The following is a 13,941-nucleotide window of genomic DNA, read 5'->3' as shown; positions in this document are numbered from 1 at the left end:
TTCTTGGCTGCTTGTCTGTGATTTATCTGTTGACTGTTGGAACACCGAACTATTCTGAGAGAACAATGGGTGTGTGGAGAGAGAGAAAGAGAGAGAGAGAGAGAGAGAGAGAGAGACGGAGAGCGCGCGAGAGAGAGACGGAGAGCGAGAGCGAGAGAAAGGAAAGGGCCCCAGGTGTCATGTCAGCTGTAATCTTCTCAGGATGTCCAATCAATGTGCGTGTACACGTGTGTGTGTGTGTGTGTGTGTGTGTGTGTGTGTGTGTGTGTGTGTGTGTGTGTGTGTGTGTGTGTGTGTGTGTGTGTGTGTGTGTGTGTGTTGAATATCAGTCTCACACTCGATCACACATTGTTTTCCTGTCTTAAGGGCTGTTCACACTGAGCACTATAACTATAAAAATAACTATAACCATATCTTTCTCCAATGTATTGCCCTAAAGGGTGAGGTTGCGCTGAACCAACTGAGACTGACACAATATGTCCATACCGGTATATTGGCAGATATGGGCTTAATATTGATGACATCGGGGATCTCATATGGGCATAAAAGGGACAAGGAAAGAATTCATTTGCAAGTGTGACTCGCGTCGTGACAACCACACTGGTTATCATGAGACTGACGCAAAATGTCCATATATGGACATTCCCAGATATGGGCTTAATATTGATGACATCAGGGATCTCCATATATGGGCATAAAAAGGACAAGGACAAAGTGTGCAAGTGTCGTTGCCGTTATGTGAGTCACACTTGCAAATGAATTCTGTCTTGTGACTGAGTGACTGACTGACACACATGGGCAATCTGTATTTAAATGGTTTCATTTAGTTTTTCCTTTTTTGTTCTTATTCTATGACTGCCGCCAGGGAAAAAACTCTTCTTGAGCCCTCAGTCCTGGCTATTGAGACAATTCAAGTGATTGCCAGTCCACATAATCCTTTTTGCTCTACTTAAACATCGACTGTCATAAATGTCCTTCAGTGGTACACTCTGCTGAATGCGCCACTAGTAATCTGCACTCGATGACACCACTTCTGCAGATTTTGGTAGGGTCCAATGTCAAAATGTGTTGGGGGTTTATTTGTCACTACTCTTACAACTGCAAGCACTAATGCTAGTGTGGCATGAAAAAGCAACACTACAGCAATAATACTGGATATGACATGACAAAAGAAAGAAAAATAAGATAATGCAAGGTAATTAGAAGAATAAGGAATAAGAAAGCCTCATTGGGGGGTCAATAGCTTAGTGTCTGCATTTATAGGCATGTATTCAGACATACACTGTGCAGTATCGATTTGAGCAATCTATACAGGATGTGTTTGCTATATGTTTTATTTAGTTTTAGTTTTTAGTTTTGTTTGTAAATTGTATAATTATGTCCTTGTTTAGGGTTCTGACTGCTGCCAGGGGAAAAACAACTTGATCATTCAGTCCCGGGTATTGAGACAATTCAAGTGCTTGCCAGTCCACATAATACTTTTCGCTCTACTCAAGCATCTACTGTCATAAATGTCCTTCAGTGGTACACTCTGCTGAATGCACCACCTTATGTAGAACTCACATGTCCCCGGAATGGCTATTTCCATACCATACAGTGATGCCCCCCGTCAGGAAACTCTGGCTGGTAGAAGAGCAGAAAGGCCCCAGGACTTTCTGTGACACTTTGAATTTCTTAAATGCCTGAGGCGTTGCCTCGCCTTCTTTGCCACAGACTGCGTTTGCATTCTCTGGGTGAGCTGCTTAGTGATGTGCACAAATGTTTGGCGATATAGGAGATAATTGTCTCCACCAGCCGAAGGCTTGGGGGAGAGTATGTTTTCCCCTTCGTCCGTCCGTGTGTCCGTGTGTCCGTGCGTCCGTCCGTGTGTCCGTCCGTGTGTCCTCGCAGTTTGTGTGCAGCTAATCTCAGTCGCCGTTGGCCCGGTCGCTGCCAAAGTGAGCACACACATTCCCTGGATGCCAATCTAGAACCTCTGCCCTAAATCTTTCACATGGGCCTTTTCTAGCGCCACCTAGTGGCCGATGTTCGCAAAACACATTTCTGTGCACTACTCTTACAGATTTTGTCCAAAAATCCTACAAATCGGTAGGCAGTATCTCGACAGTCATGTGATCGACACAGATCTGTCCGATTTTGCATATTCCATCCTGATTGGCTAAGATTGGCTTCCAAAGTTTGTAGGATTGAGCCGTTTTGAACAAAATGCCTCAAATCCCAAACGCAAAGTGCAATTATCATGAAATCGCGCACACACGTTCCCACTAGGCCGAGGAAGAAATGCCACTTATTTTTTTTAAATCAGCCTCATGGTGGCGCTATAACAGGCCGATTTGTGGTTTTACCTATAACTCCACCGATCAGTTTCAAACTTTGTAAGCGCACTCCCTAGAGTCTAAGGATAAACCTTTGCCCTGCATTTTTCACATCAGCCTTTCATAGCGCCACCTTTGGGCCGACTTATGTAAAACACATTTTTGGATATTACTCCTTGAGATTTTATCCAAAAATCACGCAAATCGGTACACAGTATCTCTATAGTCATGTGATCAAGTCCGATCCGTCTGATATTTCATATTCCATCCTGATTGGCTAATATTAGCTTCCAAAGTTTGCAGGATTGCTCAGTTTTTGAAAAAAAATGCTTCAAATCATCAACGCAGCTTGCGATTACCGTGACATTTGCCACACATATTCCCACTAGGTCAAGGAACAAATGCTACCTTTTTTCACATTGGCCTGTTATAGCGCCACCAGCAGGTAGACTTTAGCAAAACACATTTTTGGAACACAATGCTTCAAATCATGCATGCAGCGTCCGATTTCCATGAAAGGTCTAAGGTGAAGAACATATGCCACCCTTTTTACATTGGCCTATTATACAGTAGCACCACCAGGACACACGGCCTGGTGGAGACCTGTGCTCGGAAGAGCACTGCTTCTAGTTCACACCTTTTTTCATGCCTCCCTCTTGCAGGAGTCCCCATATGTTATGTTGAAGAAAAACCATGAGCAGATGGGGGGGAACGATAAGTTCGAGGGCTACATTGTGGAGCTGGCCGCAGAGATAGCCAAGCATGTAGGCTACCACTACAAACTAAAGGTTGTCTCCGATGGCAAGTACGGAGCCAGAGACGCAGAAACCAAGATGTGGAACGGCATGGTGGGAGAACTGGTGTATGGGGTGAGTGAGACCACTTACCCACTTACTGTATGTAGCTGTGCATAATATTATTTAAAACCTTTGTGTTATAGATGCACTTTCTATTACCTCCCATTTCATGCCATGTACCCTCGCTCTCATCCATCCTCCCAGGACAGAGACAGCCATGATGAAAAGATAAAGGTCTTTCATGGTTAACACCCATTCTTTCCATTTTCTGCAATGTTTCAGTTAAGAGAATGTCTTTCCACTGAAGCTGTGTGTGTGTGTGTGTGTGTGTGTGTGTGTGTATGTGTGTGTATGTGTGTGTGTGTGTGTGTGTGTATGTGTGTGTGTGTGTGTGTGTGTGTGTGTGTGTGTGTGTGTGTGTGTGTGTGTGTGTGTGTGTGTGTGTGTTTTTGTGTGTGTGTGTGTGTGCGTGTGCGTGTGCGTGTGTGTGTGTGTGTGTGTGTGTGTGTGTGTGTGTGTGTGTGTGCCGTGCGCTCGCTCGCTCACGCACTGCATTCATATGTATACTACTGTACTTGCACATGTCCCTTCCTCAGAAAGCCGATGTGGCGGTGGCTCCTCTGACCATCACTCTGGTTCGTGAAGAAGTTATCGACTTCTCCAAACCCTTCATGTCTTTGGGGATCTCCATCATGATCAAGAAACCCACCAAGTCCAAACCGGGGGTGTTCTCCTTCCTGGACCCGCTGGCCTATGAGATCTGGATGTGCATTGTGTTTGCCTACATCGGTGTCAGCGTGGTTCTGTTCCTGGTCAGCCGCTTCAGCCCGTACGAGTGGCACGCAGACGACTATGAGGACGGGAGCGACCCGCAGACTCCTACCCAGCCCTCGGCCTCAAATGGGGTCCAGCTGGGCCAACCGGGTTGCCAGGCAAACTCCAACCAGCAGAGCCCGGAGCAGACCAACGAGTTTGGCATCTTCAACTCCCTGTGGTTTTCCCTGGGAGCATTCATGCAGCAGGGCTGTGACATCTCCCCTCGGTAAGCAGATGACAAGGACTAGTTTATCATCACATACAGCTCAGAACTGCCTTTTCTCTGCTGCTGACTGCACTGCCAAGAGTTCAATATGTTGTTTTCTTGTCCCAGTCAGACTGTGCTTTGTTTATGGGGAGATTTACATCTTTATTGGTTGGTCGTTGTGCTGAGTTGAGATGGAAGTTTGATGAGTGGCGTTTCAATGAGTGCCTGCATTCTTCCTATTGTCATAGTCCTGAACGTTTATACCAATGGAGAGTGTTTTGTTCTTCCTGTAGTCATGTACTTTGTTTTAAATCCCATCAGAACATCCACCTTGTGGGGGCGGGAGCATGTTGATGCATAGTGGCTATACAGTATGAACAGTGTTGTGCTTGTAATCATTTTGGCACGTTGAGGTCTATCTATCTTCATTTTTATTCTTTTCAAAACTTTTTGGGGAACGTACACACCTAGGGTATAAATGTCAGACTTGTGAAGGACTCTTGTTGAGGATCCCAGTGTGGGGATGGAACAGTGTCTTATCACTCCCCTGGAGCGCTCTCTCCTGAGCTCTGCTATGGCACCACCCTCAAAAAGATCGCCAATTAAAAATCTCATTAATGTGTCTGAAATTACAGACACTGAGGGGTTGACTTTCTGAGCTGTCTGGAGGGACTTGAATGGAGAGGAGAGGAGAATATCAACATTAGCTGCGTCAGATCTAAACCAACAGAGACTGGTGATTGAGTTATTAGAGCGAGAGAGAGAGAGAGAGAGAGAGAGAGAGAGAGAGAGAGAGAGAGAGAGAGAGAGAGAGAGAGAGAGAGAGAGAGTGAGAGTGATATATTTTGTCTGTCTGTCTGTCTGTCTGTCTGTCTGTCTGTCTGTCTATATCCATCCTAGAATTTATTTGACAGTTAATTAAATTACTATTTTACCCATACTGAGACTGACTGATGAGTGATGAGGATTTTATTTAAGATTGCATTATTATTTATCTCATGATAAACTGTCACTATAGTCTGAATCTTTACAGTGAGAATGTTTGGTGAGCATTCAGAGGAAGAATGAAGACTTTTATTTTACTCAAGAGGCTAATCTCCTCTTCGCTGTCATGCCACTGAGCAAGACATTTAACAGCACAAGAAACTTGGATTGTTCCTAGCCAGCTTCCAGGTACAAATCTCTGCCACTGTATTCACTTTTATCTGGGCTGGAACGGAAGTGACCCAGGAGGGGGTAGAGCGGTTGCCTGGGAATTGTAAGGATCCTGGTTATTTCTGTTGTTTTTTATGTGTTATGTGTTCAGTAGTACAGGATTGTTGTGGCTGTAGCCTTGTTCATAATGGCCTTCGACTGACATTTGTCACCTGGAGAGCATGCCTTTCCTGTGAAGATATAAGGACTATTATACTCAAGTTCTGTTCTCTCCAGAACATGCATGTGCAATTACTATTGATTTCCTGGTACACTTTCCATGCTCACACTAGTCATCCCTTCCCTATGGCCTGTGTGTGTGTGTGTGTGTGTGTGTGTGTGTGTGTGTGTGTGTGTGTGTGTGTGTGTGTGTGTGTGTGTGTGTGTGTGTGTGTGTGTGTGTGTGTGTGTGTGTGTGTGTGTGTGTGTGTGTGTGTGTGTGTGTGTGTGTTCGGGTGTGCGTGACGTGCGTGTGTGCGTGGCGTGGCGTGCCCTTACGACGTACTAGATAAGAGTACTGCTTGTCTTCTATTCTAGCAGACAAACTAACAGCCTAATTTAGACAAGGACGTTGAATGCAAGTGTGCAAGTAACCAGGATACTTAGCTTCGACCTAAAGCACTTAACAAATAGAATGGATAACTGGGAGTTTTCTGGGTCGTCAGTGCCAGAACAAAATTACATGGTAGAGTTGTTCTTATTTGTGTATCAACACAGTTAAAAGGGTTAGGGTTAGGGATAAACAGAAATGATTAAAAACACCTCTGAAATGTGTGGGAAGCCGTGTGCATGATTGAGATGTTTCAGCTTGAGAGGCATGGTGTGTTATCATTGCTGAATCATGCTCTATATTCTTTGGGTTGTAAGATAATGAGCCATGTGGGGTGACACATTGGGTACAGCACACAGTTTGGACCAATGTTCAGACGGACAAGTTGATGATGAGGGAGAACATAATGAAGCTTATGTTCTCTGAGAATGGTTAGAAGTGCTGACAGCCACATGCATGTTGTTCTCCATAGATTCACAATGCATGAAATGCAACATATACATTCAGGAAACACACACGCATGTTGCATGCACAATGTTATCGGTAAATATGTTCAATATATACTGTAACTACCACTAGTAGGAGACCCCTTCATGATCAATCAATCAATCAAAACTTTATTTATATAGCACATTTAAAAACGACAAAGCCGACCAAAGTGCTTTACAACAGTGGAATCGAAAAACAATACAACCAAAGTACAGACAAATTATCAAACAAGCAAGAAGAAAAATAACAAAGTTAAAAATTTAAAAGCTGCAGTTAAAAGCCAGATTAAAAAAGTGAGTCTTAAGAAGGGACTTAAAAGCCTCGATAGACTGGGCATGATAGTTATGTTATGTCAAAACATGCCCATATGGATATTACCAAATATGGGCATTCCCATATATGTCCTTAATATTGATAACATAATATCCTTAATAATGTCCTTAATATTGACAATATAGGAATCTCCATATATGGGCATAAAAGTACGTAAGTACGTAAGTACCACCAAGGCCCTGCCAAGCAGGGCCTTGGTGAGTTAGGGCCTTGGTTTGATGCCTGTGGATCTCCATACATGGGCATAAGGGGTACCCTAACATTCTTATTTTCAGCCTGGGATTTATGACATCAGAAATCTCCACGTATGGGCATAAAAGTTTTTTTTATCTTTTTCTGGGAATGACCATATATGGACTTTTATTGCGATGGTCGCATATACCCTGAGAAATCTTGTAGCTTGTTTGACTGTCTGTACAGGAAGTGATGTCACGTGATGTCAGTGAGTCACAGTGATGTGGTACAGAATGACTCATATATGGGCATAAAAAGGATATCACAGTATGGTCATACCCCCCCCCCCCCCCCCCCCCCAGGCGAGTATTCCTACCATAGGAGAGTTGGTTACGTAAATTAGAAGGCGGGGCTTGTGATTGGCTGGACCGGAGGTCTGGAGCGCTCGGCTGTGGTCACTTGGACTGCGCGGGCGGGTGTGAATGCGTTTATCGTGGGCTTGCCCAGGCCTTACGGCCTGGGCATAAATATAACGATTGCATTCACCACGGCTTGGTAACTCGCGCGGCCGGCCCTGCGGCGCTCGGGCGCGAAGAGCAGGACCAAGGTCCGCTGGCCTTCGCGCCGCTTGCAATGTCGTGGACAATAACTGTGACATCTAACCATAAAACGAGCGCTCCTTCAAACGAAGTCTCCTACGTTTGGAATAATAGCACCCCCCCAGATCCTCAAACCAAGGCCCTGCTTGGCATTACTAATTAACGTACGTTTTATGCCCATATATGGAGATTCCTATATTATCAATATTAAGGACATTATTAAGGATATTATGTTATCAATATTAAGGACATATATATGGGAATGCCCATATTTGGTAATGTCCATATATGACTGTGACAGTCAGACAATACTGACAGTCAGACAATACTGACAGTCAGACAAGCTACGAGATTTCTCAGGGTCGCCATAATAGAAATGTGTTCTGTAACACATATTTCTTTCGTTTTGTGATTATATTGGATTAATGAATTGTATTTGCTTTATGTCAGTTCTTTGCACAGAAGAGATCAGCATGATCACATGATGGTCATAATTGGTTTGCAAACCTAATCTGTACAGCAAAACAGATTTACTGGAATCGAGGCAACAGTACACTTCAACAACCTGTAGTGTCTGTCGGCATTTCTATTTAGTCACAAACAAAAGACCAAAAAGGTGCTGTGATTATTCATCATTTTGAGGATTAAGGAGAAGGTGTAGGGGAGAAGGGGAGGAAGGTGAAAAACAGGAATGGAGGAGACGAATGAGAAATACTGGAGGGTCAATTAGCAGAACTGTCTGGATCTAAATATTAATTAAAACCTGATGTCATGAGTCTCTAATAGCACAATGCCAGGGGAGGTCTTAACCTGTTTACTCGAACTCACAACATTAAACACCAAGGGCAATGGTTTATCTCATGAGCTACTGTCTGCCACCCTAATGTGAATGTGAGTGAGAGAAGTCCATGTCATCAAGCAAATTACTTTTGGAACCAGCTGTGTTAAATTCAGCAAGAGCCGTTAAATTGGGTAGAATGCTGAGGGATTGTGGGTATTGTACTTTGACTCGTTACAATAGGTTGCATGTAATGGCAGACTTTCAAACTAGTGTCTTTTTGTGATCAAGACGACATTTTCACTTTTTGTATTTTTTATTCATCTTTTATTTTGTGATAAAAGAATTCTCAAGAAAGAAGAATTCTGAATTAATCAGTATGACTAATTTCCTTGTATGTGCGTGCGTGCATGAACCAGTTCCAGTGTGCACTTCTAAATCAGCAGCAACACTCAGGTCCTTTCACAAGCATCACCATCCTTTCTTACCATCACCATCTGTCCTCCTTTACCACCCTTAACCTCTTTGCTCCCCTCTCTCTCTCTCTCTCTCTCTCTCTCTCTCTCTCTCTCTCTCTCTCTCTCTCTCTCACCCACCCCTCTCCCTCTCTCTCTCTGGATGTGTTTAGGGATGAATTGATCCGTTGCCATTTCCCCTCTCATTTCATTGCTGATGTGATCTGTCCTTCATTTTGTCTCATACACACTGCACGCGCATGCACGCATACATGCACACACACACGCACACACACGCACACACACACACACACACACACACACACACACACACACACACACACACACACACACACACACACACACACACACACACACACACACAGGCTTTTTTGAAACAATAATGAATAGTACTAATATGACAAACGAGATTCTCTCGCTTAGAGTATGGATAACTGAACAGAGCAGATCATTGGCAGTTTTCAGGTCCAAATCGGAGTACTGTAGGTGATCTGTTAGGGTTTTTGTGAGGCTGGAGATGCTTTCCAGCATAAACATTACGATTTTATTGTATGGTTTACATAGAAGTCAGTCAATTGTCTTACACATATTTATATATATTTAATTTAATTGTTCTTTAAATATTTTTCATCACATTTAGGTGTGTGGGGTGGGGGGGCTTAGGGGGTGCTAAGCCTTCATCAGGGGGGCTAAAGCCCCCTCTAGCCCCCCCTGGAGCCGTCACTGCAACACACACAAATAGCAGTGATATGGAATAAATGGAAAGTGTAGCATCATTATGGAGTGGGTCAGAGGACATAAATATGACTGACTACTCCTACTCTTCCTTCCTCCTACTACTTCTAATCAAAATAATAATAATGTTGATGATGATTATGATAATCTTGCACAAAATCTCTTCTGTCTGTATATCTGTCCGTCCATCTGTAGTTCACGTATCTCGAGAACCGTCCGACAAACCGCTGAAGGCGCTAGTATGGATTTCTCGTTCTAGGGTAGACCCACCTTACCTGTGTCTGGTTGACTCCCTGGCAGGCATAGTTGTACTGAGGTTAGGTCTAGGTTTAGGCATAGTTTTACTGAGGTTAGTTTTAGGTTTAAGGTTAGGTTTAGGCATAGTTTTACTGAGGTTAGGGTTATGTTTAAGGTTAGGTTTAGGCATAGTTTTACTGAGGTTAGGGTCAGGTTTAAGGTTAGGTTTAGGCATAGTTTTATTGAGGTTAGGAATAAGGTTCAGTTTAGGCGTAGTTACAAAAACGCTACTGTCAATCACAGCGACTACAGGCCAATCACAGCGGGGCTCCCTCCCTAGAAAAGCGGTGGTATCCATAAGCACGCGCCAGCGACAGATACAACAGCTACTCTGACAACGGGTACAACTTGTATTGCATAACCAGGCATGCATTTCTAACATCGTTCCAGAGTAGGCTGGTGCCCAACATGCTCCGGTCTAGGAGGAAGAAGAAGAAGAAAAAGAAAAGGAAGAAGAAGAGGAGTAATAATACATAATACATGTGACATTATACGAGCATTGAGGCTCACCTCAGGTTGCCATATTACAGCAGATACATTATTCATTATTGAATGATTCTGACCGTCAGGCTGAGAAATTGCTGTTGTGGCAAGTAGACTGTAAATGACACAGTTGATTTATTTCAGCCCAGTAGCATGGAACTGAAGATTCCACACACACACACACACACACACACACACACACACACACACACACACACACACACACACACACACACTGATAATGTGAGCCGAGCACCTGGGAATTAGATGCTAACACAGGTTAAACAGATACATGCCCTTCCCAGAATGTAAGCATTTTGAGTCCGCTAAAGCACATACGGAAGGCTACTGTATGTGCCGCAAATGGGCTGCAGAAATAGCAAATATACAAGCTCATAGCGTGGCACCGAGAGCCGCGCTATGAGCTTGCAGATCTATGAGCTATGAGCTTGCAGAGCTATGAGCTTGCAGAGCTTGCAAATCATGACAATTTGTGCAAAACCGGTATATATATATATTTTTTTAAAGTGAACATTTGTAACTCAAATCTTTGCTTCTGGGGGTCCCTGGAACAAAATTATTTCAGACAAGGTCCGCAAATAGCCTACATATAATTATGGGGGGTCCTTGACATGAACAAGTTTGAGAACCACCGAGTCATAGAAACATACGTTTTTCAGAAAACCTTAGAAGGATTTAGAAGACATAGAATCGGTGTCAGGTCTTAAAGGGTTAAGTGGTCAGATTGGAGGGCCCTGATCCAGAAAAGGTTGAGAATCACATGTATTGGCCCATAAAAGAATATGACCATATGACCAAGGCAGCTAACGCAAAAATTGCAGTCCTACCTTCAGTGTGTGGGCAGACTATAAAATCTGATGGGGCTTTGTGGATCTTAGTACTTGGTACTATAGGATATACAGTAGGATTTTGGGGGAGAATGGAGGTTAACTCTGGCGAGAGACAGGGTTATAGAGTGCGTGCGTGCATGCGTGCGTCCGTGCATGCATGTGTGTGTGCGTGCGTGCGTGCGTGCGTGCGTGCATGTGTGCGTGTGCGTGCGCATGCGTGTGTGAAGTCAATATGCAACTGAAACAATAAGTAACAGAAACATCTCCCACACTTCACAGTGCATCTGTTTGATTTAGTTAAAGCAGCTGAGTTCTTTACTGTTTATTTTCCTAATATAAAACTGTTTCCCAGAGGGACTTGTTATAACACTCCCTGCTTCACACAAAAATAATTGGAATCTGCAGTTTCTCAAGGATGTTTCCTCTGTGTGTGAGAGAGAGGTGTGTGATGATTTAATGATCACCCCCAGATTCACCTTTATTGTCGCATCACAGGTTTACAGGTGTAAAACAGAAGGTGAATTGTTTAGATTTTCTTTTTTGTTGTTGCTAGTTCCATAAAAACATAGGGAAGAAGAGAGGGAGGCAGGGGGAGCATCAGTCACTGCATTAATACACTGTGAATCAATGACAAAAGCACATTCAATTTGCTCATATGACGCTCATCATGTGTGGGATGCTGTACTGTACAGTAGTGTTCCCTCACAAATTGATTTAACTAGAGGTTCGCGGCCCTTCGGGCCGCTCACATCTAGAGATCGCGCCTGCTTCGCAGGCGCTCACAGCTACGTTGCAGCAGTGATCCTCCCACATCCATCCATCCATCCACATCCATCCACATCCATCCATCCATCCATGCATCCATCCTTCCATCCATCCATCCACATCCATCCATCCATCCACATCCATCCATCCATCCACCTCCATCAATCCATCCATCCACATCCATCCATGCATCCATCCATGCATCCATCCATCCACATACATGCATCCATCCACATCCATCCATCCACATCCATCCATCCATCCATCCACATCCATCCATCCATCCACATCCATCCATCCACATCCATCCATCCATCCATCCATCCATCCACATCCATCCATCCACATCCATCCATCCATCCATCCATGCATCCATCCATCCACATCCATCCATCCACATCCATCTATCCATCCATCCACATCCATGCATCCATCCATCCATCCATCCATCCATCCACATCCATCCATCCATCCATCCACATCCATCCATCCATCCATCCACATCCATCCATCCATCCACATCCATCCATCCACATCCATCCATCCATCCATCCATCCATCCACATCCATCCATCCATCCACTTCCATCCATCCATGTATCCATGCATCCATCCATCCATCCACATCCATGCATCCATCCATACATCCATCCATCCATCCATCCATCCATCCACATCCATCCATCCATCCATCCATCCATCCATCCATCCATCCACATCCATCCATCCACATCCATCCATCCATCCATCCACATCCATCCATCCACATCCATCCATCCATCCATCCATCCACTTCCATCCATCCATCCATCCACATCCATCCATCCATCCATCCATCCATCCATCCACTTCCATCCATCCATCCATCCACATCCATCCATCCATCCACATCCATCCATCCATCCACATCCATGCATACATCCATCCACATCCATCCATCCATCCATCCACATCCATCCACATCCATCCATCCATCCATCCATCCATCCATCCACATCCATCCATCCATCCATCCATCCATCCACCCACCCACCCACCCATCCATCCATCCATCCATCCATCCACATCCATCCATCCATCCATCCATCCACTTACTGTACTGTACTTTACTGTACTGTACTGTACCCCTCTCCCTCTCTCTCTCTCTCTCTCTCTCTCTCTCTCTCTCTCTTTCTCTCTCTCCCTGTGCAGCTGACCCCGTCCCCCCCCTTCCCTCTTGTAACCTGAGACGTTGATGATGATAATGACACATTACTCTACAGAGGATTGCGCAATAGGTATTGCGAAATAAGCATATAAACACAAACTGTACGGTAAATATGCATTTTGAAAAGATGACACTAAGTGGATTACGTTCAGCATAGCATGCACTATGTATTTCTGCATAATGTGCGGTTGCCTGCCATATGGTTGTGCTGGAATAGGATGCTGGAATTGGTTTTGGTCGTTCTTCATATGGTGTTGCTAGGATAATTGACTCACACGGCACAGGTCAGCAGTTTGTTAACTTCTGGAAATTGTGGGAAAATGGGTTTGATCAGATGTACTGCATACTGATAGACAGATCATAGACAGAAAGAAACACACGTGCACGCACACACACACTTAGGAGGACAAAGATAATGTCTCCTCAGAGGCTCAAAGAGTCTTAAATCTGCATTTAAAACATGGACATGAATACACCAGTAGTGTGCGACTGCATATGAATGTAACTCCGGTGAATATGAATTATGCAACAGCCAGGGGACTACAAGACCAGAGTAAACATTGCCAATGAGTAGATATTGAGCCTTATGCTCCTCAACCATGTACAGTACATGATACCACTCATCAGTACGCTTGAAACAGATTTCATAGTTAGAATGATGCCAGAGTTACATAGAAATGTATATTTCCAAATGATTTTTTGCCCAACTGGCACTTTAGTGAGGTGTGCTGTATTTCTGACAGAAATGCATTGATGGCAGAAAATGTCCTCCATTTGAAAAAATAGAGAAACCGTCTGTACATTTGCAATCCCTTACATTTAGACCAGGATCAATTTGATTTGCAATTTGCATATCCGGTCCAAAGTGGAAATTA

General features: G+C 44.0%; 1 protein-coding gene across 1 annotated transcript in view; it reads left to right on the top strand.

The window, feature by feature from the left end:
• LOC308301494 (glutamate receptor 1-like) overlaps nucleotides 1-13,941 on the top strand; it is a gene marked incomplete at both ends in the record, with an annotated part of 88,180 nt that overhangs the window by 48,738 nt on the left and 25,501 nt on the right. The window contains 2 exons of the mRNA XM_080745490.1: nucleotides 2,978-3,184; nucleotides 3,709-4,154. Coding sequence (XP_080601616.1) covers nucleotides 2,978-3,184; nucleotides 3,709-4,154 — 653 coding nt within the window. The remainder of the gene's footprint in view (nucleotides 1-2,977; nucleotides 3,185-3,708; nucleotides 4,155-13,941) is intronic.

Source organism: Nannobrachium achirus (assembly GCF_963921795.1).
Source record: "Nannobrachium achirus genome assembly, chromosome: 17".
In the NCBI taxonomy this organism is placed as follows: domain Eukaryota; kingdom Metazoa; phylum Chordata; class Actinopteri; order Myctophiformes; family Myctophidae; genus Nannobrachium; species Nannobrachium achirus.
The sequence above is the reverse complement of the archived record's forward strand: the minus strand, read 5'-3'. Positions and strand labels throughout refer to the sequence as shown.